We start from the raw sequence: 27955 nt of genomic DNA on the forward strand, positions 1-27955 counted from the left end.
GAATAAATGTTCAGGCTGGTCACATGTTTTTCAGTTTGTAATTTACCAAATCTTATCCTCTGCTTTTCCCAGACTGACAATCTTTTATTTCTCATGTCTGTTTTGATGATATTCAGAACCTAAGTTTTGAAACCAAAGGAACTTACTTAAAATCAACTATTTCCTGTCTGGCTAGTTTTGTATAAGTCTCTCAGAACCTGAGAGTTTTCATCTTTGAATTAGAAATTAAGATAATGCTCAGCTCATAGAATTAAATAATATAAAAGTGCTTTATAAATATTATAACATAAGTATTATGATAATAATTATTGTATAAATAATAGTAGTAGTGGTAATCAGGTTCTAGATACCAACAGTCATGGATTTGTATTCCAGGTTCATTTTTATTGCTATATAAATTTAGTTTATTGATATCAAGCTCAGTTTTTTCATCTATAAAATGGGACGATTATTTCTGGCCACATGGTTGTTGTGTTGAAAGATACATTGCAATAAAGTTTTCAGTGTAATGTCTGACATATAGTATTATACCACAAGTAAAATTTATTATACTTTATTGAGTACTTATACTATGCATTGTATTTATAAATGTTAGTGTCAATTAATCCTCATTATAATACTGCAGGGAGATCTTATTATCTATAATTAATAAATGGTGCAGCAAAGGGTAAAGGTAGTTGGCCCAAGGTTACAAAATGATGGTGCTGGAGTTTAAACCCACGTATGTCTGACTCTAAAGCTCATGAGTGTTGTAATTTATATAAATGTAAAACATATTTATTAAATGTTAATTTTATACACCATAAGCATTTATAATCTCTGTCTAAATAATCATTTTAATGTTAAAAGATTAGAAGGGATTATTTTTCATGACTTGTTTGAAAAATAAGTCATGAAATAGTTTAAATAAATAGTTTAACTCAAGAGTTTGATGAGATTTCATGTATTTTTCTAAAATTTTATAAAGTTATTATGATGCAACAACTAATACAACATTTTGACAGTAATTTCCTCTAGTCATTTAGTTATCCAATCACTTACTTTCCTCTTTTGAATAAAAGTTTTAAGTGACAGCAATATAATTTGGTATAGAGAAACACATGTCAGCTGTTTTCATTTTGTTGTAGTTGTAGATTAAGAAAAAGAACTCAGCTAAGTTACACAGGGCTAAAGAAAATACTTCTTACTGCTTTACCATAGTGAGTGCTCAGTTTTTACTGGATGAATGTTTAGAATATCGTGAACAATTTTCTTTGCTCCCCCCTCCCAAAATGGACATATGATGCATTTAAAGAAAGCAAATCAGTATACCCATATTTTAAGTATGAAGGTATAAGACATTTTCAGTTACAATTTTTAAAGATCAAATTTTCCAGGACACTCATTCTTGCATTTCTCTCCTGCTATTTTCTAGTGGTTATCCATGGAAGATGTAAACCTCTCATTCTTTAGTACAAACATTGAAAATATGTTTTCTAAAATCTTCCCTCTTCATTTTTCTAAGGTGGTGGTTTTAAAAGAGGGTTAATTTTGATCCCAGGAGAAATTTACCAATGCCTGAAGACATTTTTAATGATCACCTTTTGGGGAGCTGCACTATTGGAATGTAGTATATAGAGGCCAGAGAGGATGAAAAATATCTCATAATGCACAGAACAGTCTCACAACACAGAATATCCCAAAATGTCACTGGTGCCAAGGAAAGGATCTTGATCTAAGGTTACCATGCAATCGAATTCATGATTAATAAAAATAAAGCAAAAAGTTTGCACTTTTTCCTAAAGTCACACTTCAGGATGCTCTAAGGATGCATATAATTCTGTAAAATCTTACACTACTGTAGGCTAACATGACTTATATGTCCACAGTACAATTAGTCATCATTTCTCTAGCAGAATTATCCTTCTCAAGCCCAACCTGATGTTTGGAGCCCATATTTATTTCTACTTTTCCATGAAATTTTCATTACTGTAAAATTACATTTATTATAGATTTTCTCTGAGTATTAACCAATTAAATGAGATAGAATTTGTTATCTGGCATACAGTAGGCACTTAATAAGTTTACATGCTCTTCCTTTGTGCCTTCCTTTTTAAGTCTTTTCTCATTTGATGTTTTTATTTATTTTATTTACTTATTGGTGAACATTTAATTTTATACAATTTTGACATTTTTGTTCAGTTGAATTTTTGAGGATATGTTTTATTTAGTCTATGAGAATATACTTATTTGCATTATATAATTTTTTCCCTACACTCCAAAATTACTAACGCTAAGTAGTTCTTGATTGAATGAGTGAAGAAAGGAATATATGCAGATTGCATGAACACTGGTATTTTCATATCTGTAGTGTTGAAGCAGTAACACAATATTAATTCATGTTTTTTTCTTTATTGTACATTGTTTTTAACATTTTAAGAGTTTTTACAAACATTTTGTTTTTTAAATAAAGCTTTTTTAATTTAATCTTCATTGTATGTTTTCCATTACAGTTTAGTTCCCTTATACCCTCTTCCCCCTAGCAATTGCCACATTGTGATCCATGTCCATGAGTCCTTTTCCTTTTTGCTCAGTCCCTCCACCTCCTAACAGCCCCCATAGAACTGTCATCCTGGTTTCCATCTATGAGTCTGTCCCCATTTCCCTTGTAAGTTTAGTTTGTTCATTAGGTTTTACATATGAGTAAAATTAAATAATGTTTTTGACTTATTTATGTGGTAATATTCTGTTGCAGATAAATATAAAAATATATATTTTAAAATGTATAAAAACAATGATTTAAATGCTTGTTTTTCCATTATAGATCATATCTTTAAAAGCAATTTCAATTACAAAAATGTTCTATTTAGGTCTCAGTTTACTAAAACAATACAATGATGTCTATACCTTTCTTTTGGTAAAGTGTCTTTGAGTAGAAAAAAAGAGCAAGAATTTTGAATGCAAACATAATTGAGAAAAAGCATGTCTTGGTATTTAAAGAAATTTTAAAGTGTGTCTTTTTGGTCCTTACAGAGAGTGTGGACTATGGGCCTGTATTTGTGCAAGAGCCAGATGATATAATTTTCCCAACCGATTCTGATGAAAAGAAAGTAGCACTGAATTGTGAAGTTCGTAGCAACCCAGTTCCCAATTACAGGTAGAAATTCACTTTTATTCATTTTACCTAAATCTTAAAAATTCCCTTCAGTGAAATTCTGACAGTCTCAAGGAGTACTCTAATGTCTCAAGTAATTTTTACTGTTGTTTGTCTTCTGATTTTTCTTAAGATGGCTTCGAAATGGAACAGAGATTGATTTGGAAAGTGATTATCGCTACAGTTTGATAGACGGGACCTTCATTATCAGCAATCCAAGTGAAGCAAAAGATTCTGGCCATTATCAGTGTCTAGCAGCCAACACTTACGGAAGTATCCTCAGTAGAGAAGCCGTGCTTCAGTTTGCCTGTGAGTAAAGTTTGTTTTTTTTTTATGTCTATGTATATAGCATGTATATATTTAATTTTAAAGTTGAATTAGGCAAAAGCAAAAGACCTCAAAATTTAAAACAGTGAAAAACCTTGGTAAGTATTAAAACACTACATTTCTACCTAAAATTTTTTTGAAATTCCTTGAAATGTTTGTGATCTTCGAATAAAGCACATTTTAGCCTGGGAGGTTAAAAAAACTATTCATGCAAGCAGATGAAGTTTTATTTTTAGAACTCAAATATTTTTTGAAGTCTAATAAAAATAGATTTCTAATTCTGTCTGCTTTTTAAAATATCTACTTATCTGCTTTTATTGCTTCTATTGTTTATTGTAGTCTATTTGCTATAGATTCTTTTAGACATCAGTTGGCATATATTAAAAATTCTGTTTATGTTCATGTAACCAAAGAAATGTCTCTGAAATGCAAATATTTTAGATTCTGACTAGAATTTCCTAGCCAGTTGTCTCAATATTTTTTAATAGAAAAAAGATACCATGTGTAATGTTACACATATAGTATAATATATACATTTCTAAAATAGATCATACATCTAATTAACTAAATGTAATGATTTTTAAACTCAAGCTTTTTCACTTGTAATGAGGGCTTATACCAAATTGAGGATAGACTACTAGGTTAATAAAAAAAAAGACCTTAGTATTATTTCTTCTAAGTAACCCTACTTGATTTAAATTCTTGAGGACTACAAATTATAAAATATAGATAGGAGGACCATGAATCTTTTTTTTTAACATTTTATTTATTTATTTTTAGGGAGGGAAGGGGGGGAGAGAGACAGACAGACAGACAGACAGACATCAATGTGCAGTTGCTGGGGGTTATGGCCTGCAACCCAGGAATGTACCCTAGCTGGGAATCGAACCTGGGACACTTTGGTTCCCAGCCCGTGCTCAATCCACTGAGCTACGCCAGCCAGTGCTGACCATGAATCTTTATGTTAATAATTTATATGTAACTATATTGGCTACGTAATTCTTATCTTTAAGTTAAAATTACATCTTGAAGAATGAAATAATTGATTTTTCTTTATATAATCTTTTTCACATATTATTTCTAATTAATCCAGAATGCAGACAACCTAATATAGAAGTATGAAGGAGAAAAGGAAAGGAAGAAATGATAGTAGATCAGTTTGGAGAACATTGATCTAGGTCCTAGAAAAATGTAAACATTATATTTGAAAGTAGACTTAGCTAGGGAATTTATATGGGAACTTTACATACACTAAATATACCACAATAGTAGCCTATATACCCTCTTTTTATTTTAGAATATAGTGATGTGGTACATCAAAGAACCTGTTACTTTTCAGTATACACATTTAAAAAAATAACCTGATAAAATAATTCCAATTGTTTTTCTATCAAGTACAGTCTTTTCAAGAAAGAGCAAATCCAGAGAACATTATGTACAAATATTAGTGACTTACACCTTTCTCTATGCACTATAAGATCTGACACATATACACTGATTCATAATAGCCCGAATATCAGGCTTTTTTCCACCCTCAAAATCAGCATGGTGGCAAAAATATGTGGACATCACTGCATGCTTCAGAGCAGAAATGTATTTACTGGAAGATCCTACATGTCTTTCAAAAATATTTTATTGAATGTTTTTGGATTATATCAGTTAATAAAATTATATAGGTTGCAAGGGTACAATTCTATAATATATCATCTGTATAGTTTATTGTGTGTTCACCACCCAGAGTCAAGATTCTATGTGTCCATATGACTGTGCTTCCTAGGATTCCTGCAAAGACTAGTCACAGCTATCAAATACTCACCCTCACCTGTAATGAGCACCTTGGTCCCAGCATTTACAGTTCAATGACTAGTCAAAGAAAGCCCACTATTATCTATCTGTATCAACTGTCTGTCTATCTATTATCTATCTATCATCTATCTATCTTATCATCTTATCATCAAGCTGTTGTGCTTAGTTTGGAACAACATTTGCTTTATTTTTAACTGAAACACATGGAGATATATATATGTATGTGTGTGTGTGTGTGTGTGTGTGTGTGTGTATGCATTTTTTGGTAGCTTCTATGTCCCTGCCCCTCCCTACTGACATGAAATTTCTCTCAACAGTGTTCTTCAGGCCATACATATGCATAAGATCCCAAACATGCCTGGTTGAAGCAGTTAGTCATTTCTGTCAGTAAATACTATTATATCTGTACTGATGATGTAAAGAATATTGAGTTTTCAGATTTAGTTTTATCTTTTTTTCTGGGTAATCTTTGGGGTAAAATGCAAATATAGAAGATAGAGAGTAAAGGTAAAGTCGATCAATGTGCCTTTTAGGACACTTGGGTGTGAGCATGAGTGCTATATGATTCTAGGCATCAAGGTAGTTTGTGATGAAGGGCAGAAAATGAGGTGGGCAGCTGGTGAGAAAAAAGAGGGGGCTCTAAAAGGAAGTAAAAGGATACTAAGGTAAAGTAAGATCAAAAACTTTGTGCCAACTTTCTTTCATATCGTGAATCTCTATGTCCAACCTCATAGATACAAAGAAAATTAACTCACTGTTTACTTTTACTAGAATGTTTAAAGTTCAAAAAGGCTTTTTTGGGTGGAAGAACCTCCTCATTGATGATACATTGTAAAACTGAAATTATCAATCCTTTATACCCATCAACTATTAAGTTAAATTTAAAATATTCATTATACAATAACATTTTAAAGCATATATTTAGTAAATTTAGATAATTATTTAAACCTATGTAAAAATTAAATATTCAAATTTAATGTGTGAGTCTATTAAATGTTACGTGTCATAAAGTTAGAAAAAATTTGCAAATTATGAAGATCATAAAACTTTTTTATTAATACTTATAATTAAACTGTCTTGTGCTTATACTTGAGTTATACTTTTATACATTAGTTTACAATAATTTTATTATGTAAACATTTTTACTTTTTATACATTAATTTTATCATATATATTTATGTATATATATGTATATATATATGGAGGGAGGGAGGGAGAGAGATTTTATCAGATATGTTTCTCTATTGGGATCTAAAATAAAATAAAAAAGAGGATCATATTACCCAATCCAGATTCAGTTTATGAATTACCAACCAATTGAATTTTGGTTGCTTCATTCAAAAGTGAGACCCATTTTAACAGACTCTGCCTCTTTATTAATTGAATATTATTGTTGTGTTATCAACAATACCTTAAATCTATAGCTTTTACATATGTCTTTGCCCTTTGGAATATAATATTTTCTTAAAATTATGTGATTCTAAGACCTACTGGACAATGTTAGATAAACATCAGATGGATCTCTTCTAATTATATTGGTTTAAAAAGGCACTAATCTATACTATAGGTACATATTTAATTGAAGAATCAAGATATCCATATATTAATAATTTTATATTTATTAAACAAAATGTAAACATATCCTATTAGAGTCTTCTCTCTTTTCTGTGAAAATTTCACTTACATTATAGACATGCATGCATCATATAAAGCACTCTGATTTTGAGGAACATTAGAGTTGCATGAGTTTTTGCAGATTTGACTTATTTATATTCATACACAAATTGTCAACAATATGGCTATTGTGACTCCCTTAATACTAATTTCTTTGTCCTCTTATTAACCAGCATTGTATTTTAAATGATTCTGGCTTCCTAGTAACAACATCCTGATTCCCTACCCACCCTCTAAGTCAAGCCTAGAGTCAGCTACTTCACTGATAATAATATTATAGAAACAATAATCTAAGTGCTAAAAATGCATATAAAATTGTTCCACATAAGTTCTGGATGTGGTTAAGATGACATTATTACTAAAACAGTTTAGCAAAAGATTTTAAAAAAATAACATCTTTTTAAAAGTCCAGAGATTATATTGGTAGTTTATGCAAAGGTAGGCAGAAGTAAGTTTACAGTTGTTAGTATGGAATGTAGTACAATAATTAATAAATAATAATACAAGAATAAACTCTGTGTTTAACATACTCAAAATTATAAACTTACTTTTGCCTACTTCTGTATTTATTGAATACTTAATTCTGTTGCAGTGATATTTTTAAATACATTAACTCATTTCATCCCCGTAACCAACATGGGTTGTTATATTATAAAATATATATTCATTTTACAGATGATATATCTTATTTAACTCTAGGGGCACTCAATCTTTTCCTTTGCTAATATAAATATGTGTTGTACTCATTTTATGACATACTCAATTTTATTTTTAATTGCTCCCTTTTAAAAACATTCTATTTTTTTATCTTTAGAGAGAGGGGAAAAGAGGAAGAAAGAGAGAGAGAGAAAGATTGATGTGAAAGAGGAACATTGACTGGTTGCCTCTCACATACACCCCAATGTAGGGGTGGGGAGTGGGACCGAACCTGAAACACAGGCATATGCCATGACTAGGAGTTGAATTGGTGGTCCTTTGCAAGATGATTCCCAACAAACTGAGCCACACCAGTCAGGGCTTAATTCCTCTCTTAAACTATAATTATATTGCAATCTTAAAAAAATTCTTATATGTTTTCTTCACCAACCCATCTTATATTCAATGTATTAATATCTATATAACAAAAATAAGTACTAGTAATAAAAATAAGCATGTAATCATTTTGCTTTTCTTATTATTGTTCAAATTTAGTTAATAAACCCCTTGCTTAATTTTTCTTATGGCAGTTTAAGACTAAGGAGCATTAGGTCTTTTATAGATCTGGAATTTGGGGATTTATAGTAATTTTGCTATGTAGTTATTTTTATTATCATATTATCTCTTTTGATAAATCTTTCTTTATAATTAAAAAATAATTGGATGGCGTACGATTAGGGTCTGCAAAGCTAAATTTTCTAAATGCATTTGAGACAGGACTATGGCTATTATCAAACACTGATAATATTGTCACAGATTCTTTTGAAGAGAATGATGATAAGGAAGTGAGTGTTGGCACCTTCACCTGGTAATTTAACCATAATAAAACTTACATCTAATGTGTGAAAGAATGAAGTTAAGCATAACAAATTTAGTTTCTTGTAAAGCTTTATTCCAATGGACTTTTCACTCTATATATCAACAAATGCAAAATAGCAAATATATTTCTATATTTATATAATAATTATTTTTTACACTAATACGCTATGTCATCTTCATTCCAAAGGTGATTTTGACGATTTGCCATACAAAATTACATATCATAAAAGATAAATATGTTAATAAATAAATGGAACAACTGGGAAAAAAGTACATTTCATAGGTAGAGTTCAAGACACTGTAGGCCATACTGTCTCACAAATGTTGTGTCAAGACATAAATATTTTCTTAGACCTCTCAGTGGTCAAAGCAAAAGAAAAAAATACAAACATTTAAAGAGTCTAATTTTGCTGAAGTTCCTTAAAAGAAGACAATTTTTTCTTGAGTTTTAATTCTCATAGAAATCTCTTATTTGAGGCTTTATATAGAGATCATAACAACATCCCTACATCACTTGAATAGCAAGTTTAATTAGCCTGATATAAAACCAAGCCAATTCTTTAAACGTAACTAGAATTTAATCATGAAGCTATTCACTGCACTCATTTATAAATCCTTTTTAAATTTTGATTTGAGCAGCTAATGGATTTGAGCAGCTGCTGCATACTTGCTCATCTTCCCCTTTTAACCTACCCCTCACATGTCTGAATATCTATCCATAAGGATCTTTCACTTTAAGTTCTCCTTAAATGAATACTTAGAAACATGGCTCAGCTCAGTTAATGTTTATAATGTAGTTTAGCATTAGTAAATACATGCCTCATAAGGGTATAATAAAAATTAATGAGGTAAAGAAGTCATGTCTGTGAACTGTTCTTTTTTAAATTCAGAAAGAAAGACATTAACACAAAGTTGACATATTATTACTAGTGACAATTGTTACTGGTTATTGATAAGGTTATTTTGACAAAGTGTATTTTATTACTGTAGCTTATGTTCATCATGAGGATAATTTCCTCACCTAGTATAGTGATTTCTCTTCAGTGGCAAGCAACAGTACACCACATAAAACTTTGTCATTAGATTAGCTTATAATCATGCTGGTGAGAATATGGAACTGATAATGTGACACTATACCCTTCTCAAATGTCCTTCAGAAATCCAAGGCACACAGCAGTCTCTCCATAGTTTGGATTTTTAGAAATAATTTATTTAAGCAAGACTAAATAAAATGAATCAAGATTAAAATCTCCTTATGCTGCCTCTTGCTTGAAAAATAACTTTATATGCCATCCTTCATAACTGATAGTTTATATCTAAATTCAAACATACTGCTTTTCAGGGCATTTAGATGATTTCGATTCAGAATATTTCATTAGTTTTCCTTGAGGCAGTTAATTAAAATAACCTCCTTAACTCTTTGAAAGATTATATGATTTTTATAGACTTTGTATTTAAGCTCTTTAATTTAACCTTTCATTTTCATACAAAAGTCAAAAATTACTTCTCTAGCTTTTCCATAACTTTTTCTCCCAAAGTAAAATTGATCTTACGCTGTAAAAGCACATTCTTCTAGCATTTAACACCCAATGAAATTATCTGCATAGTAATTGTAGACTCACTAACTTTACAGAATATCACAAGCTTTACTTCATTCATCTATGAGGCTATATAATAATAACTTCATTAAATCCTTTGAAAATCAATTAATATGAATGAGTTACATTGACATGGATAATTTTATTATTTGTAAAAGTATCCAATTTTATTACAAAATAAATTAAATTAGTTTGTGATGTCTTTTATAAACAAAACAGCTCTTTTTACTACAAAAATTATTACTCCATATGGTTTAAGTATTTCTTTAAAAAGATGATTATTCTGATCACAATGGTTACAGTAACTTTTCATGTATGATCCCTTGACAAATGACAGTATAGATTCTTTGAGAGCACACATTTTTTTAGTTAAAATGCATAATTTTATGCTTTAAAGGATAGTTATGATAAGTGAATCAAAGCTGTTTGTGGCAAATTGTTCTCAAATCCTTAATTCTACAATATAAATTGTAAATTTATAAGTATTTTATTTATTGAATAAAAATAAATCTGAACACATAATTCTACAATTTCTAGAAATCATGAATTACTCTGTCCGTATGTGAGAGATGACCTCCAGCAAAATGTCCCCACTAAGGTGGCTTGACCCAGAGTACATCGACCTCAGTGCTCCACTTCTTTTCAGAAATGCAGTAAGGCTGTTCTTCACTCACAACGTGTGAAGCAACCCAGAAAGACCAGTCTCACTCATGACCCTTTACCCAGTTCATTGCTCTCTAATACTTAGCAGAGTGTCTTTAAAGATCTTTCTCCATCACAAAAACATTCCAAGGCATAAAAGTAACATGGAGTTTTAAACTGAACTACTAGTGCAAGTTTACAGTATAAAATGGCAGCTTCATATCAGGACAGTTTATAATCCAGGTGAATTAAAAGGCACTAATATAAAACAAGAAAGTATGAACATTGGGGCAGATATAGAATATGAGTACTTTCTAAAATTATTTTATTCTATAAAAACTCTTTCTTTTGCCCTGGCTGGCGTAGCTCAGTGGATTGAGCATGGGCTGCAAACCAAAGTGTCACAGGTTCGATTCCCAGTCACGGTACATACCTGGGTTGCAGGTCATGGCCCCCAGCAACCGCACATTGATGTTTCTCTCTCTCTCTCTACCTCCCTTCCTTCCCTCTCTGAAAATAAATAAATAAAGTCTTTTAAAAAAAACCCTCTTTTTTTCATGAACAAGTCAAAGGAGAATATATATTAACCAACCTGGAGTTTTTGTGCCTTGACTGAATCTCCATACCAGGTGCTAAAAATTGCTACCCTTCATGTATACTTATAGATAGATATATAGGGAGTTATAGATGTACATATGTATAGATGTTTATATGAGATCTGTCTGGAAGGTATCTAAACATGTAATATGAAAAATAGAGACATTTATTGAAGAAGATACAAAATACAAGAAACATCATACATGAGACAATGACACCTTAGCCCCCTGGCACCTTGGAACCTCACACAATTCTCCCAATTGCCATCAGTTGCCCCATTGTATTTTCCTGAATCTCATTGATGGTCTGAAATCTCTTCACTTTTAAAGGTGATTTTAGTTTTGGGAAAAACCATAAGTCTCCCAGCACCAAATCTGGGCTATAGGGGAGCTGAGTCACCGGGGTGATTTGATGTTCTGTCAAAAAACTCTGTATGACATGTGATGTATGACTGGGTGCTTTGTTGTGATGAAGCTGCCAATCACCAGTTGCCCATAGCTGCAGTCTTCTGAATCATTCAAATATTTTCTGTGGAGGGGAATGTTGAAGTTTAATGCACAACTTGATGCAGATTCATTGCTCTACTTGCTCAGTCATTTTGAATGTGATGGCCACTCAGAACACATACTCACTCAATGATGTCTACTGCTCCCACTGCCTAGTACAGTGAAGTCATCATTGTTCACACATGTGCACTCTAGTTTACTGTCCTTGGCTGCCAGGTTACATCAAAAACAACAAACCACTATGTCATGTTAATAATGGCTGGACTTCTTCCAGACAGACCTTGTGTGTGTGTGTGTGTGTGTGTGTGTGTGTATGTACGTATGTATATTTATAGGTACATAGATTTACTAACAATAATGCTAGTTAGGGAGAACTTAAATCCAGTCAAACTGTTAAACATATTTAATGCATCATTGCCCCTTTTAACCCTCTCATCAACCATATGAGGGATTTTTATTATTGACCACATTATAATTGGAAAAAAGTACTGAAACTCAAGAGTGTCAAGTCATTTTTCCAAAGTCACACCATTTAATCTCACTACTAGTGCCAGTGTACAGTATACAATAACAGCTCTGTATCAGGACAGTTTATAATCTGGATGAATAAAAAGATCAAACGTCTAACTCAAATCAACCATCGTGCTTATAATCTTCTTTGTTTAATACTATACCTTACTTAAACATGCATTGCATTTTTTAGCATGTTTGTAGTTATTTTATTTATAGAACATGTACTCCATCTCTGCTCTTTTGGGACATTTTTGTAGATGTTAGGGAGCGTACAATGAGCAATGTGTATCCACACAGATCTCGAGGCAACAAAATCAGTACAAACCCCTCTATTCCATATTCATTCCACTAGTTCCTACATCTCCCTCTGGAACTCCTGGCACTCCTGTCCAGCTTTTCTACTCTTTAACTTCTCTCCTCTCCATCCTACCCTAACCTCACTGAAATCCCTCTGTACTAATTATTTCTGAAATAATCTATGTAAAACAATTCTGACCATGCTGTCCTTACATAAATTCCTAATGGCTTACCATAATTGCACAGAAGTTTTTAATTTGCCCTATAAGTATACAGAGGGCAGATAATCAGAGGGTTGCTCTACGAATATGTATCCAAGAGAACTCTGAAGGCAAAGTGAAGTTAGGAGGTCACTTCAGTAATCTAGGTAAAAAGGTCTTGAAGTCCCTGATGTATTAAGATATAATAGAAAAGATATCTGTGGAAGGCTCCAAAAATAAATGAGAATTTGCAAATAACTGAATAAACGAAGGTGGAAGTATAAAAAATATGGAGTTAGGGTATCAAGATATAAGCTTTGAAAAATTAACTCGAACAATTCATAATGTTAATAAAATCACACAGAGAAGAGAAGCAAGATTCTGGGAGAATAAAATGATTTCAGTTTGAGGTCACTTTACTCTGGCTCTGAGGGGAATACCCCAACATTTACAAATATTGGTTGGTGCTCAGAAAAGGCAGATGGGAACTGCCCACAAAATATGTTGAGGTACTTAATGAAACCATAAAGATGTTTCATCAAGAGAAATTATACTAACCTTTAGGAATATATATATTCCTCTGATAGAAAGATAGGAAAAAGCAGGAATAAGGGGGTTAGTGAAGGAAACAAGAAAAGAATAATCAGAGAGATACAGGTGAGGACCAATAAAGTAGAGTGGAATACAAATGTCATTTGGGGTTTTAATGTGGGAAATGTCACTTGCATCAAATGTTATAAGTAACATGAAGAAAAGACCTTCAGATTTTGAGACCTTTAAAAACCAATTTCAGTAATGATAGAGGCAGAAATCAGATTCCAAGGCATTTAAGTGTAAGATATTATAGTGGATATTGATTTTGGCCAGAGCAGAATGAGGATGTATAACAAGAGTTTTGTTGACATGCATGACAGTGAAATATAGTGGTAGGTGGTGGTAGAAAGGAGTCAGCATAGAGAAAGATGCTGAAAATACAAAATATAAAAATTCTAATTTGTTCAATGAATTTTTCTTTTCCACGTTAGGTACAGGTGTCCTGTAGACTTTAACCTTCTTCCAGGGAAATATTCTGCCATATAGAAGTCACTTAATACTGTAAATGCTATGTTGAACTTGAAAAATATTTAGAGTAGCTTCTCACCTCCTAACCTACAAACTTTAAGTGTAGTTTGCCAAAAAACAGCTGGAGGGCTATAGAATTCTATAAATAATTTTCCAATTCTTTTAACCTAAGTATCATTTCATATCCTTTAGAATTTTAATTTTTTTCAATAAAATACAACTATTATTTCAAGAGAATTAAAAAACACAGTATTATTTCCATAACCTTGTAACACCCAGTGGAAGAAACATGGTGGTTAGGATTCACTAATGCTTTACCCATTTAAAAAATGTAAATAGGAGGAACTAAGGAAGATGTCCCCTAAGAAACACCAATTAATTAGCTGTGTGTTAGAAGGGTCTCAAAAGTTGTGAATTTGTAGTCCCAATTTCTTTGTGAGCTTTCTGCAGTGTTTTTGTTTTGGCTTAAATTTAGTACTTTGGGCACATTTTTGGAGTTTACATGGGGTTTCTCATCATAAATTCTAGCAGGTTGACTTGTGTATAAGCAGGGAATTATTTTTTTTTTAATTAATGGCCTCTTCAACTTGCTGCAATGGAGCCTTGTCCAAACTGCAATTGGTTCTGAGTCTGTGTAGAAGGCCCTAATCATCTTCCAGAGCATTTTTCAGGATATTCTCCGTCATTGGCCATTTAACGCAGCCTATAGACTGAATAAAATTGTACCCCTGAGGTACATTTATGGTGCTTAGTCTCTAAGTTTAGACCAATATGGGACCAGGGTGACTTCTGTACGCCAGAATTTTGTTCTCCATCTGTGGGATTTAATAGACAATCATGGAGTTTTGGGGCATGGTAACCACTTCATAGGCCATTTGGCTTCTCTTTGTGGATATAAATTTATTTCTTTATTTGCTTTTGCTTTTAAATGATTTTTAAAATTATATTTATTTTTTAATTAAGGTATTGACATATAACATTATGTTAGTTTCAGGTGTACAACATAATGATTCACAATTTTTATGTATTGCTAAATGATCATTATAAGTCCAGTTAACTTCCATCACCTTACATAGTTATAAAAAACTTTTTTTCTTGAGAACTTTAAGATCTATTCCCTTGGCAACTTCAGAATGTACAATGCAGCATTTACTATAGTCAGCATGTTGTACATTATATCCCCATGAGTTACTTATTTTATAACTGAAATTTTGTACCTTTTGAAATTCTTATTTTTCTGACATTTCCCCTCTGATCTGGCAACCACAATCCATTCTATTGTTCTTTGTATCTATGAACTTGTTTGTTAGTTATTGTTGTTTCAGATTTAACATTTAAGTAAGATTATATGGTATTTTTTTCTGACTTATTTCATTAGCATAATGCCCTAAAGACCCATCCATGTTGTCACAAATAGCAAGATTTTATTCTTTTATATGGATAGATAATATTCCATTGTTTATAGAAACACATTTCCTTTAATTATACATCCATCAGTGGACACTTAGGCTGTTTCCATATCTTAGCTATTTTAAATAATGCAGCAATAAACATGAGTGCATTCATATCTCTTTTTGAGTTAGCGGTTTTGTTTTCTTCAGATAAATACCCAGAAATGGAATTGCTGGGTCATATGGTAACTCTGTGTTTAATTTTTTGAGGTACCTCCATACTGTTTTCCATAATGGCTGCACCAATTTACATTCCTATCAACAGTGCACAAGATTTTCTTTTTCTTTACATCCTCTCTGTTTTTATTTCTTTGTCTTTTGATAAAAATCATTCTAACAGGTATGAGGTGATATCTTATTGTGGTTTTGATTTGCATTTCCCTGATGATTAGTGATTTTGAGCATCTTGTACATGTCGGTCATGGGTGTGTCTTCTTTAGGAAAATAGCTATCCAGATGTTCTGCCATTTTAAAAATTATATTGTTTGTTGAGTTATATGAATTCTTTATATATTTTGGATATCAACCCATTATCAGATATTTGATTTGAAAATGCTTGATTTTATATAGTAGGTTGTCTTTATATTTTGTTTATGGTTTCCTTTGCTATGCAAAGTCTTTTTTTGATGTAGTCCCAATGTTTACTTTTTTAATTTTGTTGCTTTTCTTGGTTGTCAGATTGAAAAGTCATCACAAAGACCTGTGTCAAGGAGCATACCATCCATGGGTTCTTCTAGGAGTTGTATGACTTCAGAGCTTACATTCCAGTCTTGAATACATTTTTAGTATATTTTTGTATATGGTATAAGAAAATGGTCTAGTTCCATGTTTTACATGTGTCTGTCCAGTTTTCGCAGTGTCATTTATTGAAGTGCCTGTCCTCTCACCATTGCTCCTTTGTCCTATGTTAATAGGCCATATGTGTGTGGGTTTATTTCTGGGCTCTCTATCCTGTCCCATTGATCTATATGTCTGTTTTTATGTATTTAGACAAAACGTTACTATTCTTTATTTTTTTCATTTTTCTTCCTACCCAAGGGATACTAATATGATGAGACTTTAAAAAAAATTAAAGTCTTCCAATCCATTACAGAATAAAAGGCAAACTCCTATAAATGTCCTCCCAGCCATTTACTACTTAAACTCTGCTGAATTTCCAGCTTTTCTATAATTTTCAGGCTTTAATAAACTATATATAGTCCTCAAAACATTTATTCTTATTTATGATAGCATATATTTACTTGCGATGTTCTCCCTATCTGCTGGACTACTGTTCAACAACCAATTTCTCCCTCTCTCTCTGTCTTTCCTATGTTCCTTATTATAATAGTTTCTTATTATATTACATTGCAACTATTTATGATAATCATCTCTGCTTCCCAAGAGCCATTTTGAGCTTGAGCACACCACTGACTCTACAAGACTGAATTCATTAAGGGCAAATGCCATACCTTATTCATTGTTTTAGATTAATGCCAAAGTGCTAACATGCAAGTCCATAGTCGATACTAGAGAATGTGTGCAGAATGAGTAATGAATGTATAAATAGCCTTTGGCCCCATGGTGGCCTTCAAAGTGAATCCCCCTCTGAGACCTATGAGAGGAATGATTTCCTAGGAAGTACATATACATTTGTCTCTGACAATTGCAACAGAGATTCAAAATAAATGAGCAAACTTCAGCACAGACATTTCATAAATATAAAGCTTCACATGTTAATATAAAAACAGGAGTTGATGTTCATTTGTAAGTTAGTGATAATATTTGCATATTATCTTGCATACTATTGGTAATATATACTTAATATATATTATTAATATACAATAATAGATATCTGAAGCAAACTAAGGTATCACAGAGAAATATGGAAAAGTTGCCTTGTTAAAAGTGATTGTGATATGTCCCTAAAGGCAGAAAGAAGAAAGCTCTGACTTTTCTTTCCAATCATGACTCTAGAATTCTAGCAACATCTCTCTATTGATCCTGGTACAAATGAAAGTTTCCAATTCATTCCATAGCTTCATTGTATTGCAGACTTAGAATTAGGACATAGTGACAGAATTTGTCAAGCTAAGCAACAAACTTTGCTCTTAAGTTCCTTGAGAATGTGTGTGCAAATGTTATTCTCTTTCAGGTGTCAACAGTGAAGGTGCCTACTCAGTACCACTGTTATAATTCATGTCAAAAGATCCAGAAATAATGGTTTACTTTTTAAGTAAGTTTCTTAAAACTCATGTTTTCCTCCCCACCATAAGAAAAAACATGCTCTTATCTTCCAGCTCTTCATAGGTAGATGGGATTAGAGAATTGTCTTCCCTAAGCAGTTCACAGGAAATTAAATGACATTTTGAAAGGATCACATCTGTCCCAACAAAATAACCAAAAATGTGTCTATAAATTGTCAGTAAAGAACATCAAATGAGGTCATTAATATCAATTCTGTTTTCATAAACATAGTAAATCATCTACCTAAGAAATCACAACTGTAACAGATTTATTTAAATTATAATTCATGGAATTTTATGAGCAGCCAGTAAATTCACAAAACACATAATATAATTGCTGAGATGGAACAAGTCTGTTTATTAAACAAATTTCTGAGTCTCTGTGCACCAATATCCACACAGACTTAGAAAGCTTGACTTATAATTATTATATATTTTAAATTCTATTATAAGAACACAGGAACTAAAACACTTATCAATATTTTACTAGTCTTGATTTTTAAAAATTCTCCTGATAGATGAATACAACTATATCTTTTCCCACAACAATGTTCTGTGGAAGAGTTTTTATTCATTTAATACGGTGTTATTTTATATTTTAGAGATATTTCCCATAGTTATTTTTAAAATGTTCTCTAAATATTTTTAATCATAATTAATTCACCTACTTTTAGAGGTGAAAAAATTTAAGGCTATCCTTGCTCATAAAATAAACATTATAATGAAAATAACTCTAACAATTTGAACAATTTATTTTAAATTTTAGACCTTTTGTAGTATTTATATTTAATGTTATAAACATTAATAGTATTTAATGACAGTGCTAATAATAATTGTTAAGGTTTGATGTGGACCCTGGCTCATGGCATCCACGTCATTATGGATGAAATATGAGACAAATTCACATGGACTACCAAGTCCTGTGGACGAAAAGGGATGGCATGGCTTTTTTCTCAAGCAGGACAAATGCCTTGACCCTCGTTCCAATGAGCTTTTATTGTCTTACTGGACACATTACAAGAAGGTCCTCATTAACTATGCACAGGCTAACTTTAAGTAGTTACCTTATACAAGAAACAAAGGAAAGGATGCAAAAGGGATATTTGCAAATGAAAAGGCAAAAGTAGTTGGACCGGTTACACTCATCCTTAGAAGGTTTAGCGTGGATTTTAGGAATTTGCTTTGCTGTAGAAGTCCTCAATTCAGGGTGAGGGAGTTTTATCAAAAAGTAGTACCCTAGGCGCATTGCAGGCCTGATTCCCCTCTGGAAAACCTATCCATGGGCATGGGTCCTGTGCATCTCCCAGTGGAAGCTAGGCCCACACCACACAGAGTGGCCTCCCACAAAGGCTTACTAAGTGATTATTATATCCCAGACACTGGAATAAGCTTTTTACATATACTCTCATATTGTGTCACTAACAGAAATTCCGTAACTTAGACATATGGACATAATGAAAATAAGAAAACTGAAGGAGGTAACTCACTTGCCAAGGACACATAGTTATAAATGAAACTGAAGTTCAAGTCTTGTTTTATCTGACTGTAGACTCAGACCTCAATAAAATAAAAAGAATAATAACCCATTAATGTTTGTGGAGTTTTTTCATGTTATAGCTAATTAAATCACTTGAACAATCATGACAGTATGCTTAGTTGTCTCACAACTTCTAATTTTGAGATCAGAAAATGGAAATGATATCTTACTTATGGCCACACAGCTCAGGTTAAAGATATGAACTTAATCTATTTCAGACATCTGATGTGCTTATGCACATTTATAGCATACTTTTACTTCAGTGTATTCACACAAGATTACTCTGGTTTGCTGTTTCCCAGGACATTGTATATTCATGTCAGTCACGACACAACAATGCCACGCAGAGAGCATGCATGCCAACTGCTTTCACTGTTTTTTTCAATAAATCAAGTGTGGCATAGTTTCATATTATGTTGAGGACTCCATATTGTTTTTTGTTAATATGCAGGTGAAACTCAAAATAGCCCTGATTATAATAGAGGTAAAATAAATAGAATTCATGCAATTCAACTATCAACATCATCACATCTCACTTGGTTCAGAAGATACATGGGAACTGTGGAGGCTTCAGGAACGTGCTCCACCAGGGCTGACCTTCCAGATAAACTCAGTTCAGCCCTTTGCAATCCTACTCAACTTAGAAGGACCCTAGCCTTAGCAATTAGAGATATCCATATCCTATTTTAGTTCAAACTATTTTCTAGCACCTAAAGTTTATAGCTATTATTACTACTTATAGCTAAATTAAAATTATTTACATAGCTATTAATATTAAGAAATGCTTATCTACTTTCAAAATTAATGTTTTGAAATGAGGCTTTAACTGCCATTCAAATTTTATGATTTCAGTTTCCATATTTTGGAGGTACTAGTAATAAAAAATTAAAAATATTAATCAAATTACAGAGTATATTTTTTCCTAACATAATCTGAATGGTGTCATAAATATGGATAAGACTAAATGAGTATTTAAATATAAAACATAGAATTTAACTGTGAACCCAATTTTACTTACATTTACAACCCTGGCACCTCTGCATCTTTTTGAATAATGAGTTCTTCTTTGATGTTGCCAAATAGATTTCAGCTCAACCATCTAAGGACAAAGAAAATATTCCAATAAATACATTTTAACATGGTTTTATTGAACTAAAAAATACTTGTCCTTGTTCAGGATCCACTGAACTCCTTTGCCACAAAATATATCTTTCATCATTGCTTATAACAGATGTTATTTTTTTTCCCCTGGCCTCTGCCATGGAGACAAATTATCATTTCCCTATAAAACTAAATTACAGAATTGCTTTTCTTTATTCATAGATTATACAGACTTTGGAGGCCTATCTCATTCTTAAAATTTATAATCTTGCACAGAGAGGAAAAAAAGAACAAAAATGTCATGTACATTTTATTACAACTTGTACTAAAATTTAACTTTCTTAGTGATTTTTCCTTTAAAATAAATTTGAAAATATTTTATTATTTAGCTTAGAAAATGATTAATGATTAATCATATATAACTTTTCAAATGGTGAGTCACTAGGAAAGGAGAAGACAGGAGAAATACAAGGCCAGAGAGATGACTCAAATGATCAGATTTGAACAGAACTAGATGGTGCTGGAAGGACCAATACATTATACAGAAGACGTATTATAGAATTGTACCCTGAAAACTATGTATTTTATTAGCTGATGTCACCCCAATAAATTCAATGATTTAAAAAAATGGATCTTAGAAGAAAGCAATTCATCATTGCATTCATACACAAATATCATAGTCCATTAGAGAAATTTCTGCCTCCTCAGATCTCATTTAATAAATGAACTGTTTTTTCTCAATAGCATATCAATGTCATACATGTAACCTGGTGGCTCAATTTACCTTAATGATGATAAATTCTAAATGTTAATGTATGGATATATATGTGTATGTCTGTTTGGTTAAGAAGTGAATTTCATTACACTAAAAAGACTAAATACTTAACTAGGCCACATACTTGCACTGATTTATTATAATATATCAATCCAAAAAATTAGTGATCAACATTAGCATAAGAAATAAAATTAAGAGTTATTTTATCTAGGGGCCTTTTTTTGTGCTTGAGATAATGTATGTATCTTATTTATGTCCTCTCTTCTAGTGAGGGGTAAAGTAGAAAATACATTAATTGCTTTTTATTTCATCAGTGGAGAGCCTAATATAACGAGAGATGAGATAAAGAAGACATTTGCATCCCTTAGAAGGACAAATTCAGTGGGAGCAGTTACAGAGTAGGAGGTAAAGGGACTGAGCAGCAGAAACATGGAAAACAGTGGAGCAGAGACTTAGTAACGAAATTCAATGTAATTGAATTATTTGTAAGTAATAAGGACAAAGAAGCCGTATTTGTCAATTAAGGGAACACTGGTGAATGTAAGGACACTATTTCCATTAGAAGAATAAGGTAAAAGCACATGGGATGTTAAATAGTGATCATATGGTAGAAACAGGAAACAAACAATTGTTTCTTTGAAAGAGAGTGAATGAATCATGGGAATTTCAATAATAAATTAAAGGGTAAGAAGGCACACACAGTAAATCCTATATTCTATTGCAAAATAATTTGAAATGGCTTTTAATCTTCAACAGTGAAATGCATGGGTTTTCATTTAGTTTCATCTTTCCCCTCCTTTTACTCCCAAATAATTTTTAACAACATTAAAATCTTCTGACAATATTTAACTTGAGCAGTTATGCCTGACATAGGCTTGCAATGTCAGCATTATATAAAAGATGGATCTCACTTTGAGATATACTCACATGGCAATGCTGAAATTTACAAAAAAAAGAAGTCACCTCTATCCAGTTTAGACTTGCTAAACATCCATGATCAACTAAAATCATGTCTTTGTAGAGAGAGCCACAGTAGAAATGTTGGCCGTGACTTCACTTACTCAGTGACACTTTAGCCCCATGCCGACATGTCCTTGTTGTGAGGCTCAGTTTTCTCTATACTACCGCATCCTGGTCAGCATTGCACCTGTATGTGCCGCATCAATTTGAATTTACTTTTATGTATCAAATTCTGTAAGGTCATTTCCCCCCGCCCCCCATTACTGCATATCTTATTCAGTATCTCTTTTCATTGCTTTTGTCCCTATTTCTTTTATTTTTATTCTATGTAGGTATTCTGTAATTTGAGGCAACTTGCCTTCTCTGTCTCTGCTTCTCCTTCTGTCACTCCCTCTTTCTCTCTTTTTTTTTCATAAACTACCTCATTTTCAACTTTATTTTTATGCAGTATAAATTTATATCTTTTAATCCATGTCTTTATCTGATATCTAGTGCCATACTGCTCATTGAATAGCTCCTTCAGTACTAAAATTCTAACCTACTTTCTTTTTGTAAAACACAGGGTTCCTAAATTTCTCTTTTGTAAATGGTACCAATGATGATTGCCCCTCCCCATTATACTTTATTATTGCTTCATATTTGATCAATTTCCAAGTAACTGGCACACATCCATTTTCTCCTTATCAAAGTGCCACCACCCTAGTCGAAGTCTTTAATGTATGTTTTAGCTGGACTATTGTGATAGCTTCCTGAATGGTTTTGTCATCTCAGTCATCTCAAACCACCTCTTGTGTCCCTATTCTTCATTTCTTATCAAGGCTTCCATCTGCTAAAACCCATCATGTTCCACGGAGTTCTGATAAAAATTAAGGACCTCCACATCTGTACTCAGCCAGTCTTTCCACAATTCATCTCCAACTCTTTGGATTCACATTTATTATTTACTGCAGGAAATCTGTAACACCCCTTTTGCTGCCTACTTCATACAGATATGCTGACCTAGACTGTCTTCTCATTTCTATGGTATTGACATCTTGCCTGTCTTTCTGTGACAGTAGAAAATTGTAACAGTAGGAAACTGTAATCCACCCCACCACTCTTTTGTCAGTGTTTCTGTAAGTGCTGACTCTGGCTAATATGTGGCTTGTAGATGAACAGCATGTTTGTATAAGAATCATAGGAACAAACTACAAAAGATGAAACCACTGGGACCTTCAGGCATCCCAGCTCTGGGGGATATGCTCAACTTCATCTGTGGAGCCAGGATGACAAAACCAGGATGACACACACTGAACCATCACTGTCCTTATCAGAATGGACTGTGCTCATTTGCATATAAAGAACTTTACAACGCCCTCCATCGATCTCTTTGTTCTCTTCTCATCTCCCTCCTTATAAAAACCTCTGCCTCCATTTAGTTGGGGAGATGAGCTTTGTGATATGAGTCCCCCATCTTCCACATCACCAGCATCTGAGCAAAACTATTATCCTTTACATCAGCAACCGTCTCTTGAGCGGTGGTTTAGTAGTGACAAGCAGCTGGATCTGCATTTCAGTTACACTTTTGTTACAGAACACACAACAAGGAGGGCCTGGGATGATATACTATTATTGAAAGAAGGCCCCAGGTCCATTATGTTCGCCGCCCTAGGAAAGATGTCTCTCAATGCCAGAGATTCGTGAAAAGGAAAGGAAATGTTTATTTAATGCTATACTAACTTAAAGTAGTGACCTAATGTCTATCAAAATCCCAAAGTCACTTAAAACACCCACAAACACACAGTCCTTCCTTCCTTCCCCCTTTGCCCAGTCCAGAGTACCGTATCTCAGGAAAGGAAATAGAAGTCCATGGCTCAGGCAGTCCTCTGGTTCTTCCCAGTTAGAACTCCATCTCGACTGGGAGAGCTCCCTGGGTTCCCGACACCCTCGGCTGAGTCGCCAGGATCTCTGCTAAAACCAGGTGGTGGTTCCCCCTTCTAAAGCTGTGGGGGTCCCCACTCTGCCAGGCTGTGTGGTTCCCTCTCTCAGGGCTGCAGGAGTCTCCACTCCGTCAAGTCCGCGTGGTTCTCCCTCTCTCAGGGCTGCGCATGGTTCTCCTTCTCAGGGCTGTGCATGGCTCTCCTCCTCAATGGCCACCAAATCTGAGTTTTAAATCCTCGAGGCCAATCTTCCTCTGCAGCCTCATTTCCGACTCCTCCCACACTCGGCTTCACATGCCAGAACTCGTATCCTTCCAGCTTTACTGGGCTGCCATCATGAGTCTGGGCAGGTGTGGCCCCATGTCCTGGAGCCAATCCTCTCTGAGCTCCCACGCAGGCGCTGTAACTCAGGGGACCCGCCCCCCCTCCCCAGTTACATCTGGGTGGGGAAGTTACTTCCATTCCCCTGGCTTAGAGCTGATCACAGCTACTTAACATACCTATGCAACCAGTCAAAGGTCATAGATATGCCAAACGACCACGCCAGAGCTTAGCTGCAAGGCTGTTGGTATGCTAAACAGCTCTCAATGGCCCTGCTCCATTTGTCCTTTCCCCCAACCCACACCATGGGGTGGGGGATGGAGACATCTTAAAATCTCCTGGACACCTTAAGTTCTGGACCCCATTTCAAATGCCCATTTGGGGTCCCCCCTCTTGGCTGCACCCTGTAACACTTTCAAGTTACAAACCACATGCTATATTTTCCATAATGTTTTTGCTGATTCTTTCTAAAAAGCTATGACCTATGTGTAAAGACAACTTCTTTATACTCTATTTATGTGACTTGAAGTCTAAAAGCCTGGGTTCAAATATAAGCTTCTAACAAGAAAATTTGCATCAAGTTAAAAATTTTCTCATTTGTAAAAAGGGATAATATTAATACAGTCTCACAAAAAATACATGGGGAAATATATGAGTCTATTTCATGATATCCATGAGGTCAGGGGTCATTTGTTGTTCACTAATATATCCCAATGTCTTAAACAGTAAATGGTACATATAGATAAGTATATGATATATAAAAGAATATAAAATTCTAACATTGTCACCTTAATATTAACCTTCAATAAATTAGTTATTTATACTCCTGTTTTCTCTACTAGAGAAAGGAATATTTCTACTAAATATTTATTGAATACTTAAAATAGATACTATTCTGTCTCTGTAACTATTTCTGCTTTTGTACCTTCTCCTGGGGACCTCAATTCTCTGCTATCATCCTGCATGTTTTGGCATTTAACATTCTATCCCAAGCCGTCTTCTGACCTTATTCTGTGCGTCCTCTTTGGATTGTATCATCCTTATTCTTGGACCCCACCTGACACTATGTTCTTGTTATACATAGCCTTTTCTAGATACCACAAAGCCCCATTAGGAGCTTGTTGCCTGAATGCTGACTCCCTGGGTCTTCTCCAGTCCTCTTCTTTCTCAGTTCTGATGTTTTTCTTCAAGAAGGCCTTCCCTGAACTCTCTAACAAACTAATTTAAAAAATTACTTCTTTCCTCGAATGTATGTCACAATGAAACTCTTCACCTCAAAGTTTTCAGAAACTGGATATCACATCAGTTCATCTGCAAACTAATGAAAAAGGGCAATGGAATCTTTCTTGTGTTTATAATATAATATGAAAGTGAACGTGCACACTCCTGAAGCATTTTCATAAACCACAATTATTATTTGTCTTTACTAAGAGACATAAATGCTTCTATTATTGCAATAGTATTTGTGAACCCTTAAAAGTAAACACAATCATTAATAATAAACATGCATTAAATAGATAAGAAAATGTCAGGTACAGGAAGAGGAACCAGTCGCCTCTACCTTTATCAGTCATAACAAGTATCAGCAAAACACCAATTATGTACCAGATATTGCAACTTGCTTCTTCCATAACTTTTTCTATCTTGCGAACTCTTCTTTATCCAAGGTTGTTTCAAATGTCACCTTTACTTTCACACCTTCTCTGTATTTTCCTGCACTCTATACTTCAGAAGTGTATGTTTTATGTATTGTTGGAATTTTGCTCTAGTATATTATATGTTTCCACTGCAAAAATATAAGTGATTGAAAATTGGACACAAACTCTTTGAATATTTAAAAATAAGAAACTGTCACTGGGACATAATAAATGCATTATTGGATTAACAAAAGAATGAAGGATACTGGAAGAAGGATTTAATTTTCTATGTATTTATGAGGTATAATAATATGATAATTATGATAATATACCCCTAATAAAATTATTTTATTTTACTAGGAGAAAATCTTTTTGAATTATAAGTGTATAAATATAATAACATTTATACCTCAAAATAAATGTATTCTATATAAAATAGTTGAGAAATGATGTGTGAATATAACTTCATAGAAGGAATTGAGAAAATACATATTTAAGTAATCTGAATAATTATTTATAATGAAACATAAACATCAGAATTTTTAAGTCACTAAAATAAATTAAATTTATCTCATAATTACCAAAAACTCTCCTCTAAAACATAAAATAAAAATTGTTATTTGCCTAAGCCACCTGGAAGTCTTTTACAGCCCATTAATTAGTAGTAATATGTGATTTGTTTAGTTTATTACATTTTCCACAACTCATTAAATTTGGGCTTATATGTAGTTGTAGACTGTTTTGGTTTCACTTGTTTTAATTATTTTTTGATGATTAAGACAGTAGCCATATGGATTAAAGTTTTTTTGTTTTCTCTGCTCTATATATGCCATAGTGGAACTATTATGGTTCTTACATAGTAGTGTGTATTTTAAAATTCAATAGTTTTTCTGGAGATTTGGTTACTGGTTTTTATATCATACTGTCATAGTCCAGTAGTTTCATACATTAGCAGAAGTAGGAATATTTGAGAATGGGTACTCTTGCTTCTGGAACCTCTGAAAATAATAACTTTTAATAAGAAGCAATGTGATCTCACCAACTAGCTGGGTGTTTTAAAAGTGGCTTGTCAGAGGGGTGTTGCTCTGAAATGTACTGTGAGTATAAAAGATCAACAAACTGTCCTTTTTTAGGCACACAAAGAATGACACAGCTCAACAATTTCCTTTGCCAATTTTATAAGGTTACAGAAGTACTATCAGCTCCATTTAAAATAAAACACAGCTTTTGTTAGTTATCAACATTGTGCTTGGCACATTAGGTACTTAACGTATATAATTTTCATTCTCAGTATGACCCTGCAGGAAAGCCATTTGGTAATAGTTTGCTGCTGAGAAAACTGAGGCTCAAAGAAATCTCACTTATTTTTCATGGTCTGTTCAAAGCTTTCCCCACACTCAGGGTGCCTGCCATTGTTGGTGTGTTCACATCTCTTGCACACTTGGTACTGATATATGGATCTTGTGCCTCCCAACCATCTGAAGTCCAGGAACTGGTGCTCAAATAAATAATTTCTACCGTTTTGTGAATCAGAGTCGGGGCTATTAATTTCTTACTGTGACTATTTGTGGAGGAAGTTTTTCAGGGAGAGGGGACCAGATGGGTTCGGCCCATGGGTACTAAGGCCACATAGTATTTCAGCTGCTCGGGCTGTCCTCTTTCCCTACAGGCACATAGTGGTACAATATTCACCAACCCTTGCACCAACTTCTGGTAACAACTGTGTAAAGGAATATGGTTATTTGGGAGACAGAGATCATAGGCCACTGGGGAAATTATACAGATATTTGGGGACTTTACAATTTTAGTTGGGTAGAAACCACATAAGGCAATATTCCATGCAACTGCTACATGGAATATTCCAAGGACGGCTCCTATCTTAAAGGGTCACACAGGATTCAGAAGTAAACCAGGGATTCCAACCTTGATTTGGGTGACTACGAAGCTTGTGTCCTTTGGACTAATTCTCTCTTTTAAAAAAGTGCAATAAACTTGTTACATCTTACAGTTGGGATCACTGCATTCTAGATCAAAGGCCTATAGAAAGAGATGATTCTCTTGTCTCATTCACCCTTAATACTCTATTTCACAAAGGGTAGGAGCTCCTTCTTTCTTTCTGCTTGTAGTATTGTGTTGTGTAAATATACCATAATTGTATC

At 33.3% G+C, this 27955-nt stretch overlaps 1 protein-coding gene and 1 long non-coding RNA gene across 2 annotated transcripts in view; one reads left to right on the forward strand and one right to left on the reverse strand.

Moving 5' to 3' along the window:
- Positions 1-27955, forward strand: part of CNTN5 (contactin 5) — a 1221314-nt gene that overhangs the window by 752119 nt on the left and 441240 nt on the right. The window contains exons 5-6 of the mRNA XM_028517441.2: positions 3013-3136; positions 3267-3442. Coding sequence (XP_028373242.1) covers positions 3013-3136; positions 3267-3442 — 300 coding nt within the window. The remainder of the gene's footprint in view (positions 1-3012; positions 3137-3266; positions 3443-27955) is intronic.
- LOC118501225 overlaps positions 1-27955 on the reverse strand; it is a 394674-nt gene that overhangs the window by 242270 nt on the left and 124449 nt on the right. The gene's annotated exons all lie outside the window — the stretch shown is intronic.

Source organism: Phyllostomus discolor, chromosome 6 (assembly GCF_004126475.2).
Source record: "Phyllostomus discolor isolate MPI-MPIP mPhyDis1 chromosome 6, mPhyDis1.pri.v3, whole genome shotgun sequence".
In the NCBI taxonomy this organism is placed as follows: domain Eukaryota; kingdom Metazoa; phylum Chordata; class Mammalia; order Chiroptera; family Phyllostomidae; genus Phyllostomus; species Phyllostomus discolor.